At 43.6% G+C, this 17,025-nt stretch overlaps 1 protein-coding gene across 2 annotated transcripts in view; it reads left to right on the plus strand.

The window, feature by feature from the left end:
• pias2 (protein inhibitor of activated STAT, 2) overlaps nucleotides 1–16,688 on the plus strand; it is a 22,272-nt gene extending 5,584 nt beyond the window's left edge. Inside the window, exons 5-16 of one of the 2 annotated variants that reach the window (XM_083644188.1) lie at nucleotides 2,436–2,541; nucleotides 2,637–2,687; nucleotides 3,565–3,655; nucleotides 3,819–3,953; nucleotides 4,524–4,629; nucleotides 6,578–6,651; nucleotides 7,236–7,396; nucleotides 8,073–8,206; nucleotides 9,298–9,481; nucleotides 9,800–9,939; nucleotides 10,075–10,112; nucleotides 14,009–16,688. In XM_083644188.1, the coding sequence (XP_083500314.1) occupies nucleotides 2,436–2,541; nucleotides 2,637–2,687; nucleotides 3,565–3,655; nucleotides 3,819–3,953; nucleotides 4,524–4,629; nucleotides 6,578–6,651; nucleotides 7,236–7,396; nucleotides 8,073–8,206; nucleotides 9,298–9,481; nucleotides 9,800–9,939; nucleotides 10,075–10,112; nucleotides 14,009–14,209 (1,421 nt within the window). In that variant the 3' untranslated portion in view covers nucleotides 14,210–16,688. The remainder of the gene's footprint in view (nucleotides 1–2,435; nucleotides 2,542–2,636; nucleotides 2,688–3,564; nucleotides 3,656–3,818; nucleotides 3,954–4,523; nucleotides 4,630–6,577; nucleotides 6,652–7,235; nucleotides 7,397–8,072; nucleotides 8,207–9,297; nucleotides 9,482–9,799; nucleotides 9,940–10,074; nucleotides 10,113–14,008) is intronic. The other variant, XM_083644189.1, reaches the window with a different exon arrangement.
• Nucleotides 16,689–17,025: the final 337 nt, after the last annotated feature.

The following is a 17,025-nucleotide window of genomic DNA, read 5'->3' on the forward strand; positions in this document are numbered from 1 at the left end:
ACGTGCACACTACGCACAGGCATGACGTGCACACTACGCACAGGCATGACGTACACACTACGCACAGGCATGACGTACACACTACGCACAGGCATGACGTACACACTACGCACAGGCATGACGTGCACACTATGCACAGGCATGACGTGCACACTATGCACAGGCATGACGTACACACTACGCACAGGCATGACGTGCACACTACGCACAGGCATGACGTACACACTATGCACAGGCATGACGTACACACTACGCACAGGCATGACGTACACACTACGCACAGGCATGACGTGCACACTATGCACAGGCATGACGTGCACACTACGCACAGGCATGACGTGCACACTATGCACAGGCATGACGTACACACTACTCACAGGCATGACGTGCACACTACGCACAGGCATGACGTACACACTACGCACAGGCATGACGTACACACTACGCACAGGCATGACGTGCACACTACGCACAGGCATGACGTACACACTATGCACAGGCATGACGTACACACTACGCACAGGCATGACGTACACACTACGCACAGGCATGACGTACACACTACGCACAGGCATGACGTACACACTACGCACAGGCATGACGTACACACTACGCACAGGCATGACGTACACACTACGCACAGGCATGACGTACACACTACGCACAGGCATGACGTACACACTACGCACAGGCATGACGTACACACTACGCACAGGCATGACGTACACACTACGCACAGGCATGACGTACACACTACGCACAGGCATGACGTACACACTACGCACAGGCATGACGTACACACTACGCACAGGCATGACGTGCACACTATGCACAGGCATGACGTACACACTACTCACAGGCATGACGTACACACTACGCACAGGCATGACGTACACACTACGCACAGGCATGACGTACACACTACGCACAGGCATGACGTACACACTACGCACAGGCATGACGTACACACTACGCACAGGCATGACGTACACACTATGCACAGGCATGACGTACACACTATGCACAGGCATGACGTACACACTACGCACAGGCATGACGTACACACTACGCACAGGCATGACGTACACACTACGCACAGGCATGACGTACACACTACGCACAGGCATGACGTACACACTACGCACAGGCATGACGTGCACACTACGCACAGGCATGACGTACACACTACGCACAGGCATGACGTACACACTACGCACAGGCATGACGTACACACTACGCACAGGCATGACGTACACACTACGCACAGGCATGACGTACACACTACGCACAGGCATGACGTACACACTACGCACAGGCATGACGTACACACTACGCACAGGCATGACGTACACACTACGCACAGGCATGACGTACACACTACGCACAGGCATGACGTACACACTACGCACAGGCATGACGTACACACTACGCACAGGCATGACGTACACACTACGCACAGGCATGACGTACACACTACGCACAGGCATGACGTACACACTATGCACAGGCATGACGTACACACTACGCACAGGCATGACGTACACACTACGCACAGGCATGACGTGCACACTACGCACAGGCATGACGTACACACTATGCACAGGCATGACGTACACACTACGCACAGGCATGACGTACACACTACGCACAGGCATGACGTACACACTACGCACAGGCATGACGTACACACTACGCACAGGCATGACGTACACACTACGCACAGGCATGACGTACACACTACGCACAGGCATGACGTACACACTATGCACAGGCATGACGTACACACTACGCACAGGCATGACGTACACACTACGCACAGGCATGACGTACACACTATGCACAGGCATGACGTACACACTACGCACAGGCATGACGTACACACTACGCACAGGCATGACGTACACACTATGCACAGGCATGACGTACACACTATGCACAGGCATGACGTACACACTACGCACAGGCATGACGTACACACTACGCACAGGCATGACGTACACACTACGCACAGGCATGACGTACACACTACGCACAGGCATGACGTACACACTACGCACAGGCATGACGTACACACTACTCACAGGCATGACGTACACACTATGCACAGGCATGACGTACACACTATGCACAGGCATGACGTACACACTACTCACAGGCATGACGTACACACTACGCACAGGCATGACGTACACACTACGCACAGGCATGACGTACACACTACGCACAGGCATGACGTACACACTACAAGTGGGTATGTGGCTGAATTGAGATGTGTATGTGAGTAGATGTGGTACATTGTGTACAAATGGAAAGGAATGGACAGACAGACACATACTCCTTTTGGCTGTCCTGAAATGTGAAGAATGTAACAACCTATATAAAGACTATAAAGACGTACATTTCCAAAAGGCTTAACCATCCTGTCATTAAATTAGGACCTTCATGTTTTTCAGGAGCAAGCACTGTACAGAGATACCACCAAGAAAAATACTTTATCTTCGCCTTAACGCCACAGCAAGTTCGAGAAGTATGCATATCCAGGTATAACTGTTTCTCTAAAGCCTCCATTACGAAGCCCATTCCATAGGCTTGTGCTTAGTCAATTGTATGTTGTATCTTCTCTTGTGTTTTTAAAGGGACTTTCTACCCGGTGGCAGAAGGGACTATATGGTTCAAATTCAGCTGAGGTAAGAATGTATGCACATTTCTGTCTCATCTGAACTGCTTCATGTCAGTAGATGTGGTGGAAATGGTGTTTTGATGGTGTTTTGCTTTTACAGCACAATTCAACATGTTTCCACAACAGCGTGTTGAGGTGGATTATAATGCAGGGAGGGGCTGGTTGTTTCTGTAACGCTGAACGTCAACGAGATGTTTGGGCAGAGAAGAACACGTGTAGCTTTGCCCCCAGCCAATGATGCCATTGATTGACATGGTTGGAGCCAATGACAGAGCTTCTTAAGCGGGGAGCGGAAATCCGGCAGCGTCTGAAATCGACGCCACCAATGGGAGAGCAGCTGTAGAGCAGGGGAGGGCTTATGCCAGCAGCCTGTTTCCGTGCAGTCAGACTCTCCCTCTCACGGAAGGGAGGGGAGGCTGGCCAGCGAGCCTGGATGTGTATCGGGAACAGCTCATCATAGGCTTAGACAACGCCACTATGATGCTGAATTACCCATTTAAATAAAGTAATTTCTGTTGGGAATTTGTTACGTTTATTTATTTTTAATCAAGTGCTGTTATCTATGACACAAAGTACTTGATTTAGTATGGATACAGTCTAGTTATTTGTTTGACAAATGCAGCATTTAAAATAGAGTACATTAGATAATGAGATATTTTATTAGACTATTGACAATATAAGACAATACATCTAACTGAAAAAGTTGGTCGCACCAGCAGTGCTACTAGTGGAAAAGTTAGTCGTGAGCCCAGAGTTTATTTATAGGTAAATAGGTATAATGTATAATGTGGAGAATTGGCAAACTACATGAACAGTCAATTTTCATTTCATTGTGACAGTTATTTTGATGCATGTACTTGAATATGTATCTTTGTATTGTACAGGTTCTGCTTGTCAGAGACAAGTTGCCCTCAAGAGGACAATTACCCAAACAGTCTCTGTATAAAAGTCAATGGGAAACTCTTTCCTCTGCCAGTAAGTGTTGCTTTTGTTCCAGTAATGATCCCACCTGATTTAGCATCATGATCCCACCTGATTTAGCATCATGATCCCACCTGATTTAGCATCATGATCCCACCTGATTTAGCATCTTGTGTTATTCCGTTAGACTGGCATGGCTGACCTTTTGTCTTCATAGGGTTATGCACCACCACCTAAAAATGGAGTGGAACAGAAGAGACCAGGAAGACCTCTGAACATTACCTCGTTGGTCCGGCTATCTTCTGCAGTACCCAATCAAATTTCAGTGACGTGGGCACCGGAAATTGGAAAAGTAAAAACAAAACCTCAGAGGAACCCCTGTTCAGCTTTTGGTTGATTTCTCTACATATTGTGCAAGTGTTTGACCTTTATAGGGCCATATGAAATCCGTTTCATTTTTTTCCAAATTCCATTTTATTTCTTGTCTCCAAATATTTCCATTTTAATTTAGGGTTAGGATCAATGTTTTTTTTATTTTTTATGACAGCCTCTTTGACATATTAAGCACGTTGTGAGGTGACACAAGGGTCCAACGCAAGACTGACCCCCTCTCAAAACACCCCAATCAAAAACTTTATAATTTCTCTAGGCCTATTTTACAATTATGAAATCATTCAGGTTACTACAATGATTAGGTCTACTTTAGATTTTGATATCTAGGCCTACTTTGATCAATTTCAGACAAATTACAGCAATTTCCATCTTTTACAGTTGATTCCATTTTTATTACCAAATTGCATGATTGTTTTTTTGGCATTGCGAAAATCATATGGCCTTATAGCAGTCATCGTTGTGTGAGGAGAGTGACTTGTGCTGTTTGGTGTGCAGACCTACTCCATGTCCTTCTTTGTTTGGTGTGCAGACCTACTCCATGTCCGTGTACCTGGTGAGGCAGCTGACGTCTCCGCTGCTCCTGCAGAGACTGAGGATGAAAGGCATCAGGAACCCAGACCACTCCAGAGCTTTAAGTAATCATCTTCAGCTATTCCACTATTGAGCTTATTCTAAAGAAGACAATATTTCAATTACGCTGTTTACCTGAGTTGCTGCTTAAAGGAAGGCTTTGCCCATTTTCAACCCACTTTGTATCATTATAATCTCAGTAATAATATGCAGATGGACAGTGCTTACCTGTCCTATATGTTTTCTGCATGGAGAAATATCCGTTTGTCTGCCTGCAGAAACTCCACCCCTGCCAGCTGATATGAGTCATTAACTCATTCATGGCCAGTTTAGGACTGCCAATATTTAGCACAGGCCAAAGATTTTCATAATTGTTGGTCATCTTTCAAGACCCACAGTAAATTATCTATTAGCACCAAAGTGATTTGCAATACCTCAAAATGAAGATGTACGTCTCTGGGTTCACCAGGGAAAAAAAAGTGAGCTTTTAGCATGTTCTGTACTCTACTTATAGCCATTTATATACACCCTGTTTTCACCCAAAAGGTCTCCCTGAGAAGATAAACAGAAGAAAAGGCAATTTTTGTAAAGGGCACAATCTCAGGCAGAACTCGCTCTCAATTCTTTTATTTTGAACTGTATTGACATCAGACATGTAAATATTATTCGTTATGACACAAATGACAAAAATATATATATATATATATACACATGAAGTGCTTTTTTTTTACATTCAACACACAGACCGACAGACAGACAGACAGACAGACACACACACACACACACACGATCCCCCTTTTATCTTCGTTACGTTTTTTCCGGGTCTGAGTACTGCTGGCGTCTGCTGCTGTGACTGCCGCTTCTGCCTTGTTAGCTGTTCGTGTGTTTATTTTGTTTTGTTCTGGTCCACCCGTCCTCGTCCATGTCTCCCTGTCCTATCCTCCCTGCTATTTGATCGTTCCCGTTTTCCCCTCGGCTATTCAACACGTCCTCACCGCCCTCTGGATTACCCGTCAAACTGATCGATAATTTCCTCATTCCTCCGATGATCAAACACATCTCTGGATTACTTTCTCCCGTTTTCTCCCGGCTGGCACACAGGAAGGCGACCAGCTCGTGCAGCGCGCCGAGGGGCGTTTCAATGGCGTTTCTCCTGTCTGCACAAGGAAGCGTTTATCCGTTTTCTGTTTTTCCTCCTGCTCAATTTCAAAACAACAGCTGCGATATGTGTTTGTTCACGTGTTGTCGGCTTGTCTTAGATGGGGGGGCCTGATAACATGTCACAGGCTGGGGAAGTGTTTGAACTACGCGCTGCACTAATAAAAACAAAAACACGTCAAACACGTCATTGGCGGGGAGGGCTATTTCTGATAACACGTCAAAGACGTCTTTGGCGGTGAATGAGTTAAGGCTCTCCATGCGATTTTCCGTGGATGTGCGCATACAGAAAAAACAATAACAGCCACCATCGAGCAACATCTGTTCACTTCCACGTCCAGAATGATGCGTTACGCCACGCGTCAGAATGACGCTACAGAGCATAGTCCAATTAATGACTGAAGACACGCCCACATGACGTCCTATGTCCTACATCTGTGTTTCCCTCCTGAATTATACCGCTAGGGACAAGTTGTTGGGACTTCTTTTTATCGGTGGCAGCCATCTTTTCTTATCTAAACAAGTTGCACAACACTCATTGGAAGCTAGGGCATGCGCTGACAAGCAGTTTGACTGCCGTACGTGTGGCAAAATGCTGCGAAAACTGACAGGACGTCACAGTGTGATTAAGGTGTTTACATGTCTACAATGCACTTCAATAATGCAAGTAAGATCAGAATACTCCACACGTCTTCAAATGCTGTTTACATGGCGGTGTCTTATTCAGATTATTGCCATAATCTGGGAATATTGTAAACGTAGTCAATGTTTCATAAAGTTATAGTTTTTTATTTGCCACATTATTTGATGTACCTGTTATCTTGACCTGCACACTTCTCTTCTCCTGTGTTCCAGTTAAAGAAAAGCTAACAGCAGATCCAGACAGTGAGATTGCGACAACAAGCCTTCGAGTCTCGCTCATGTGCCCGGTAAATAAAACATGTTCCAAAAACCATCCTGCCTTCATATTCAAGAGATATCCACTCTGCTTAGCAGACCTAACCCTAACCCTAACCCACTCTGCTTAGCAAACCTAACCCTAACCCTAACCCACTCTGCTTAGCAGACCTAACCCTAACCCTAACCCACTCTGCTTAGCAGACCTAACCCTAACCCTAACCCACTCTGCTTAGCAAACACTGAAGATCTCACCACTGTTTTGGTAACACAATGTGGTGAATTCACAAAAGGACTGCAAAACTTTTGTGGCCGTTAATCCATTGCAGAAAACGTGGGGGGAAGTGTGATTCACAAACCACCCACAGGGGGTGGGCTAAATTGTCCATACAGCACAAAACGTATTTTTGCCTGACGAAAAATGGAGCTTAAAATATGTTCATAGCTGGGTACGTCCCGCTAGCATTGATGCTAAGTTAGCATCGACTTTTAGCTGTGGTAAATGCTGATTTGATTTGAGTCCATGCTGCTGGCTGGGGGCAGTTTGTGAATGGAGACAAGCACATTCCTTCCCAGGTCTTTGTTTTCACTGACCGTAGCCTGTTGTCTCCTCTAGCTGGGTAAGATGCGTCTGACAGTGCCATGCCGGGCGGTCACCTGCTCTCACCTGCAGTGCTTTGACGCCGCCCTCTACCTGCAGATGAATGAGAAGAAGCCCACGTGGATCTGCCCCGTGTGTGACAAGAAGGCTGCCTACGAGAGTCTCATCATCGACGGGTTCGTGGGGAAATCTCATGCGTTCACGTCACACAAAAAGCAGGGCAATGGTTTGCTGTGAGGCAGTTGTGTATTAGTCATTCCTTTAAATAGTATAGTGTGTATAATAGGGGTGTCACGGTACGTGTATTCGTCCCGTGTGTATGAGAGAGAGACGGAGAAAAGGTTATACTGCAGAAACAATCTACCTTCATATAGTCTGTGTGTGGCCTGTCGTTAAAGGTAGCCTAAGTAGTAAATCCTGTCAACACTTACGTAGTGATTTGCGTGGTTCTTTTTTTAATTAATAATAATTTTTCATTATTGTTTTAGACCGCTCTGGTCCAGTCAAGCAGCACCTATGTGGACTAATATTGTCAATTTGGGACCACATTTTGTTTTTGAATAAAATTGTTGAAATAAAATCCACGCATTTGTTTATACCCGATTAATCGAAGAAATAATCGACAAATTAATCGATTATCAAAATAATCATTAGTTGCAGCCCTACATGTAGGTATTGAATTCAGTCGTCATGTACGGTAAGTGCATTTGCACATGCTGCATATGTTTTCTGCTTTTAATGATACAATAATTCATGCGCTTTTAGCTAGCCCACAAATCTTGTAAAACCTTATTGACTACTTTGTCCTTCCTTGCTTGCTACATCTTTTTTTTGTGTCCGCCCTCTGTTCAGTTTATTCATGGAAATCCTGAACGACTGCTCGGATGTGGATGAAATCAAGTTCCAAGAAGACGGGACCTGGTGTCCCATGAGACCAAAGAAAGAGGCTGTCAAGGTGTCTTCTCAGACTTTAACAAAAATTGAGTGTAAGCGAAACTTTTTGATACCTTTTCCCCAGTGTAGCATCAACGTGCTAACAGAGCGCCGTTCATTGAACAAACTCATATTTTGGTGAACGCGTGAGCTGAGCGGATCCTTCTGCAAATACTTTTACTTTTTTTTTCTTTTCTTTTTTTTTTAAGCGTGTGTGGCAAGGTAAACCAATACAACCAGAGAGCTTATATAACTATTCGGTATATTTATTTGAACATAATCCCCCCCCCCACACATGAACATTGTTTTTTTCCCCTTCGTGTTTATTCAGTCAGTACTAATACAGTAGTAGCCTATACTTTTGTAATGATTTTAAATAACAAGGCACAAACAATGTATGTTTTTATGTTGCCCTCTTGGCCAGGTTTTTTACCTGGTTAAATGTAAAAATAATAATAATAATAGTAATAGTACATTTTCATATACATTTTCATATTCTAATATTCTTTACATTTTTATATTTGAATATAGAATATTCTTTGACAGCCCTAGAATGTACAGTGAACGTCATTAACTCCTCCCTCTTCCCGTTGTTTTCTCGCTATCTTACTTCGATGATTGCCCGTTGTGTTTACATTGTGTTTACATGCGTGTGTAGTTTACATACGAATAGAACCGGTTTTGCTGTCAGTCATTTCGACGCGCTGCTTCTCTCTCTGCTTCTCTCTCTGCTTCTCTCTCTGCTTCTATCTCTATCATCTATAGGGGTGGGGGGGGGGGGGGGGGATCGACACGGCATAGTATCGCGATATTTTGTGGGCAATATATCATATCGTATCGAATGCCAAGTATCGTGATATTTTATTATACAAAATGTCAAGTGCATGCAACATTTATGACAGGCTTTTATGACAGTGTTGGTCAATCTGTCAGCTTGACAATTCAATGTATTGTTGTCCACAATGTGGAAATTTGCATTTGTAAAAAATTTGTAATAGCAATTGTAAAATTGTAATGAACATTTGTGACTGTAAACCATGAAACTTGATATCTTCCACCCTTCTGTGTGCTGAGATGGTCATGGATGGAATCCTAAAGTTGCTATTGTCTGCTAACATCCCAGAGTGTGTCCCTCCCTCTGCAGCCTCTGCTCCTGTGCGCCAGTGTTCGCTGCTCCCTCAGTCCACTGAGCCCAGCTCCACCAAGAAGGCTGACATCATCGACCTCACCCTGGACAGCTCGTCCTCAGACGAGGACGACGAGGACGACGTCCCACACAAGAAGCGCTGCCTTTACATGTCCAAGAGTGAGGACTTGCATGGGAAGGGGTGAGTCATCTCTCTTCCCCCTTTTACCACTCAAACTCAATATTTAGATAAATATTTTCCCCGTCCCGCTCACTGGTTTGATAGTAGAATTGACTTTTTAAAGGCGCAATCCATAATATATAATGCAAATTTGATGCCCCCATCGGGACAAATTTATATGTGAACATTAATTATTTGCTTTGCGTGACGTCCTTGAAAATGAAAAAAATTTTGTTTGAAAAAGTAATCAAAATACCCTGAATTTAATTTTGTAATGTCTGTATGAACCCTGTCTATAGTCAACAGTCTTTGTTTCTCTCAAACGTTGTCTTCTCTTAGAGTGTTGACCTACCAGCCTTCCACTGTGCGCGTGCCAAATGTCCAGGCCCTGGACGCACCCTATCTGACCTCCACACTCGCCGACTATGCAGTCCCCTTCCATCACTCCACCCTGGCCACCATCCCCACAGACCTGCAGAGTGAGTCCATCAGCTAGCACTACTGCTAACACTAAGCTAGCACTACTGCTAACACTAAGCTAGCACTACTGCTAACACTAAGCCCAGCTTTGTGTGACTGTTTATAATCCCCCTTTTTGTATCTCTCACCTTTAGGTCTGGATTTGTTTTCCTTAATTCAAGCCGATCCCCAGGTAAATTTATTATGTTTTTTTACCGTCTCTTATTTTAAGCTGCAATATCTTTTTTTGAATGTAACAATCATCTGTGTTGTCAGCCTACATCAGGAAGTGGAGCTGTAACGGAGAATCAATTACAGCCATTCCCAACTGATGACAAATGAGTTATCCATATTCAGGTTTTCCCATGGGTCCTTGAAATCCTTGAATCGAATTTGAGAAAGACAAAATCGATCCCTTGTAGGTTTTTGAAAATAGACATATAGGGTCATTGAAAGAGCTTGAATTTATATATTTTGTGCAAGAATAGAAATGGAAGTTCTTTTGATATTTTTTTAAATTAACGTGTAACAGCACAGTTGAGAAGTGTCCACACATTCAAGCCTCTCTCTCTTGTTAACCCATTGATACCTGAGCTCAAAACCATCCAGACATGGACTGAGGATTCAGTAGATTGTCTGAGCGGATGTTTCGACTGCACAACATGGGACAACTTCATGAATACCAGCGAGACCCTGGATAAATTCAAGTTGGTAACAGACTATATACACTTTTGTATGGACAGCACTATACCAGACTATATACACTTTTGTATGGACAGCACTATACCAGACTATATACACTTTTGTATGGACAGCACTATACCAGACTATATACACTTTTGTATGGACAGCACTATAACAGACTATATACACTTTTGTATGGACAGCACTATACCAGACTACCGTATATACACTTTTGTATGGACAGCACTATACCAGACTATATACACTTTTGTATGGACAGCACTATACCAGACTATATACACTTTTGTATGGACAGCACTATCCCAACGAAACGTATTCACATTTTTCCAAACCACAAACCATGGATGAATGGAGAATTGAAAGCAGCACTGAGAAAGAAAAAGCAAGCTTTTCAGCAGGGTGATAGAGAGCAGGTAAGAGCTATACAGAAGGAAATTAGGCAGATTGTTATTAGATGTAAACATAAATATAAACTGAAACTAGAAAGTAAGATGAGGGATAACAACTTAATGATAGGGAAGGAAAAACGGAAATCCCTTGGTAACAGTCATGGGGATGACTTAATGTTTGCAGATGAACTCAATAAGTTCTTTGGCAGGTTTGAGACAACAGACTTCAACACTGAGTGAGACCTGATCAGGCAACAACGTGATCCAGGTCAGGAAGTCATCATAACAGAACAAGAAGACCGTCGAGCTTTCAAAAGGATTAACATAAGAAAATCAGCTGGTCCTGACAGATTAGCTGGTAGGATACTGAAGGAGTGTAGAGAAGAGCTTTCTTTTGTTTATTGTAATTTTTTTAATATTTCACTTGAAACGTCCTGTGTTCCCAGAGCCTGGAAATCCTCACTTATAGTGCCCGTCCCGAAAACATCAAAACCACCTTAAAGCCTTAAATGATTATCGTCCAGTTGCCTTAACATCTATCACAGCCAAGAGCCTTGAGAGAATAATATTGGATCATGTCCTCAGTGAGGTGCAAGCTGAACTTGACCCACTGCAATTTGCTACACTGCATAGTGTACACTAGAGGCAGGAGCACATAGTGCATACACACTAGAGGCAGGAGCACATAGTGCATACACACTAGAGGCAGGAGCACATAGTGCATACACACTGGAGGCAGGAGCACATAGTGCATACACACTAGAGGCAGGAGCACATAGTGCATACACACTAGAGGCAGGAGCACATAGTGCATACACACTAGAGGCAGGAGCACATAGTGCATACACACTAGAGGCAGGAGCACATAGTGCATACACACTGGAGGCAGGAGCACATAGTGCATACACACTAGAGGCAGGAGCACATAGTGCATACACACTAGAGGCAGGAGCACATAGTGCATACACACTAGAGGCAGGAGCACATAGTGCATACACACTAGAGGCAGGAGCACATAGTGCATACACACTAGAGGCAGGAGCACATAGTGCATACACACTAGAGGCAGGAGCACATAGTGCATACACACTAGAGGCAGGAGCACATAGTGCATACACACTAGAGGCAGGAGCACATAGTGCATACACACTAGAGGCAGGAGCACATAGTGCATACACACTAGAGGCAGGAGCACATAGTGCATACACACTAGAGGCAGGAGCACATAGTGCATACACACTAGAGGCAGGAGCACATAGTGCATACACACTAGAGGCAGGAGCACATAGTGCATACACACTAGAGGCAGGAGCACATAGTGCATACACACTAGAGGCAGGAGCACATAGTGCATACACACTAGAGGCAGGAGCACATAGTGCATACACACTGGAGGCAGGAGCACAGAAGATGCTCTCCTGTATGTTTTACACAGAATCCACTCATCTTGATCAACCAAAATGTTATGCTCGTGCCATGTTTTTGGACTTTTCATCTGCGTTTAAGACCATAAGACCGCATATTTTAATGGAAAGGCTGTCACAGCTAGGGCTAAACGGCAAGATGATCAAATGGGTTGAGTCTTTTTTGACTGATAGATCACAGTCTGTTAGAGTAAACGCTGCAGTGTCCTCCCCTCTCATCACTAACCCTGGGGTCATCTCAGCAGTGCTTTTTATTCTTTACACTAACATAATGTAACCTCAACTCAACTGATGTTTTCTGATGTTAAATTTGCTGACGATACAGTGATTGTTGGTCTGATCACAAATAATGATGAAATGAAATACCGTAAATGTGTGGATGAGTTTGTAAATTGGTGTCATGCTAGCTTCCTACAGTTAAACACCAAAACAACTAAGGAAATGATTTTTGATTTCAGAACAAAAGGAGGGGACACATCAACAGACAGTCATTGGTGGTGACCGTATTGAAGTCGTAGATTAATATAAATATCTGGGGACAGTAATCGATAGAAAACTGACATGGGATTCAAACACAGGTGTCATCTACAGGAAGGGATTACAACGACTCTACTTCCTACGGAAGCTTCGACAGTTGGGAGCGGACAGAGAGACATAATGATTATTTTCTATCGCTCATTTATAGACAGTAATCCTCAGTTTTTGTTTTATTGCTTGGTTTCTCTCATTGTCAATCGCTAACAAGAACAAACTAAATAAGATTGTTAATATGTCTAGCAAGATTGTAGGCCAACAACAACTCAGCATGACGCGGCTCTGTGAGTCTGGTGTAATCAGGAAGGAGAGGGCAATCTTTAGTGACACATCACACCCTCTCAGCGCTGAATATAAACTGTTGCCATCAGGACGGAGGTACAGGGTACCGCCTTTGTGGACCTCCCGTGCCCAGAGATCTTTCATACCGTCTAGCATTGCTCTGCTTAATAAGCTCTGAACACATGACCAGAGCTCTTGTCATTTATTATGCCTCCGCCAGCGACAGCCAGGCCGGAGGCATTATGGATCCGTGTTGTCCGTCCGTCCGTCCGTCCGATGTTTGTTAACGCGATATCTGAGGAACGCCTTGACGGAATTTCATCAAATTTGCCTCAAACATTGACTTCGACTCAAGCATGGACTGATTCGATTTTGGTGGTCAAAGGTCAAGGTCACTGTGACCTCTCGAACGCCATTTTCAAGCTTGTTAACGCGATATCTCAGGAATGCCTTGACGGAATTTAATCAAACTTGTTAACGCGGTTCGCGGTCTTAAAGGGATACACACACAAATGCTGCATCAAGTATCAATGGGTTAATTGTTGTCGTCTGTGAGCTTCTGTAAAGACATCTCAGTGTGTCACACTAATGAACCTTGACCCGTCTCTCAAACTATGCTGTCAGGTCCTTGAATTTGAGGGAATTGGGTCTTGAAAGTCCTTAAATGTGATGTTTAAGATTGTGTGGGAACCCTGTATTATTATAGACACAAATCCAAATGAGTTGATCACCATGTCACTGTCACTTCTCCCCAGCATTACCGCGCTCCCATGTTCCTGGACAACCTGACGAGCAGCCTGCAGAGTACAGCTGCTGCCAGCACCAGCACTTCCCTGGTCTCCTCCTCCAACAGCCACTACGAAACCAGCAGCCACACTGCCAGCTCCACCCACGACAGCCGGGTCACCACAGGGGGCGCTTCCGCAAGCATATCGGATATCATTTCTCTAGACTGAGCCACATCAATCTCACCGGACCTTATCAGGCCTCAAGGCAAACGGACCCATTCAGGTGTGCAGAAAAGCAACAATATTGGTCACATGTACACTTTGATGCCCTGAAGATTTCTACATACAATGGGAATAATGGTACCGATAAGCCGTGGCGGCCATTTTTCCTTCTGCCATTGTAGCAGGTGTGTTCTCTGTATCCCTCCACCTGACCATGATAGGATGGGCAAACGCTTTCAGGGATGCAAAGCAGTCACCTTTTTCATCCCAAAATAGGGATTTCTGAGTGGTTTTGTATCTGTCACCTTTTTCATTATCCGCGAGTTTGCAACCCTGCGTTTGATGGCCAAGGAATACAGTAGTACTAAGGAAACCAAACACCACTGTTCAGATCATCATATCATATATAAATTCAATAATTATATTCTTAAAGCAGGACTAAACCCCAAAACACTTTTTTCAGCTTTTAACCAATATATATGGCTTTTGGGGTGGTATGTGAAGGATTCTGGTCAAAATCTCCACATTTGAGACCAATCTGTTACAATTTTACAAACCCCTATCATTTCAGCAGCATAAGTGCCCTGTAAGGGTTAAAACCTGCTTTTTTTTGTGCCCTCAAATGAATGGGCGATTTGGTACATTGTGACGTCACGTTGGTATTTGCGCGTGCCCCACTCATGTGATTTTTTCCCCCCATGTGATTATTACTGTAGTTCACGCGGCGCGAGCCCTTTAAGAGCAATGCATCATGTGTAATCGCCTACTGTGGCTAATGTTAGCGGCTAGGTAGTTATGTTACATGACAGTAAAATGCCACTGAATGACCAAATTGATATAACTTTTAACCATTTTGAGTAACACTGTTTCCATACAGATCATCAGTGTTTGTTGTTTACGTGGCTATATTGATCATTTATCGTTCTCTATCTCTGATACACTGAAAATACTGGGAGGCGGGCCATAGCGTCTCTGTCGATGATTTGATTTGACCGTTCTGGGCACTGGCGTTGGCGTTGGCCAATCCAGGCGTGTTCCACCCCCAAATCGATTGTGTTCTGGCGCAAAGCGAGTGGGTTCAAGGACGAAACAGGCTCGAGCCAACTACGTTATCTTTAGGGCAGCGCAGTAAATACAATATTCCTGGAATGCGGGTTTAACTATACAGTTACATGTCCTCTGCATTCTACAACAAAGACATTACAATTTGTTTTATTTTGTATCTTACATACTTATTGGCCAAGTTATGATAGTTTATTCTGCCAGGGTACAGAAGGGAGTATAGCTGGCCATCTTGCCTGCAGAGTTTTCAAATCAAGTAGAATACCGTTTTGCAAGAAATCTGGGAGGTTTAGTCCTGCTTTAAGTAATACAATGAAACTGTAATTTTAAGATGAGTGAGAACATTGGCATTTTATTATCTATGACAATCAGACATTTGGGAAAATGACAATGTTTTCAGTTCTCTTGTCATGTAAATGTCTTTGTATTTTATTACACAGTATCATTGACTTCTCCATGACATCATGATGTGAACAGCCCATATCTCTGATAATGGCGGAGAGAGAAATGGCTTCCCTGACTGATCTGTGGCATTTTTGGAGTGGCAAGTCACAATTCTGGAAATATGTCTCCATCTTGGCCTATTTGACCTGGACTGTTTGCTTGGTGTGTGATAGATGGAACAGAGCACAGACAAGACTGTTAGAAGAGCCTGGACTCAGTGCTCTCAGCAGACCGGCTCTCATCACGTCCATGCAGGTGAAGCAATGGCTAAAAAGAAGAAGCCCTTTGAGAATGAGAGTTTTGGACTCACACAGACTTCATCTTCATAATGTCCTACAGGGGGCAGCAGCGCTGCTTTTCTGTCACTTTACTGTCTCTGAGCGCAGCCCTCACTTTGCCTTTCAAATGGACAAATTGAAACATGGAAGGCAGCAAGAGAATTCAAATGTTTTCATTGGTTATAATAGCTGTCAGTCAATAAGCTGATGAGGTTTATCACTAGGCAGCTTTTTTGTTATACTAATGTAAAGAGAGAAAAAAATGTTCCTTTCTAATTCAGTCACAGCAATAATAGTTGATTTAACTAGGTTTAGGTTTAACAGTTATAATTGTAGTTAAAATAGTCACTCTGTCTCCATCGGTCCATCATGAAGAAAATCATCTTTTGATAAGCGGTAGTGCCCATTTTCATTTGGAATGATACGTTGCCCCCAGCTTCACACTAACTTTAGGGGTGGGACGATATATCGAAATTCAATATATTGCAATACAGAAATGTGATTTAAAAAAAATGGTGGAGCAGAAAATAGAATCATATTGGCTCCATTTTATTCTGCTGTAGTCACAAATGAGACAGTTTGCCCATCATAATTTAATAAGTGCTCCATTCAATTGTATTAATTGTACTTTGTAATGACATTTTTTAATTCTCGTTTACATTCTAGCCAGCCAATGCCATTGCTAGAAAGATTTGTCTCAGAAATAAACATTGTACAGTCATACTTTGTAGTCATTCAACCTTTATTGATGACATAACATGAGATAAGCTTATCGTTCCATCCCTACTAGCGCTCAATTCATGTCTTCTTCCTGTATGCTGACTTCACTGGCTCATCTGTATAGAGCACCGCAGGAAGGCGGAAGTCCTGGACTTCCTGGATCCTACGGGGGGAAAGTCAATGGGGTGTCTGTGCCCCACCAATTTTATCCAGGCCCACCCATAATTGAATTTCTGCCTACGCCACTGGAGGGGGGTATTCTAATAATGGACTTATTTATTGCACAGGGTGTCAATGTTTACTGGAAATGGTTCACAT

Source organism: Poromitra crassiceps (genome assembly GCF_964638095.1).
Source record: "Poromitra crassiceps genome assembly, chromosome: 10".
In the NCBI taxonomy this organism is placed as follows: domain Eukaryota; kingdom Metazoa; phylum Chordata; class Actinopteri; order Beryciformes; family Melamphaidae; genus Poromitra; species Poromitra crassiceps.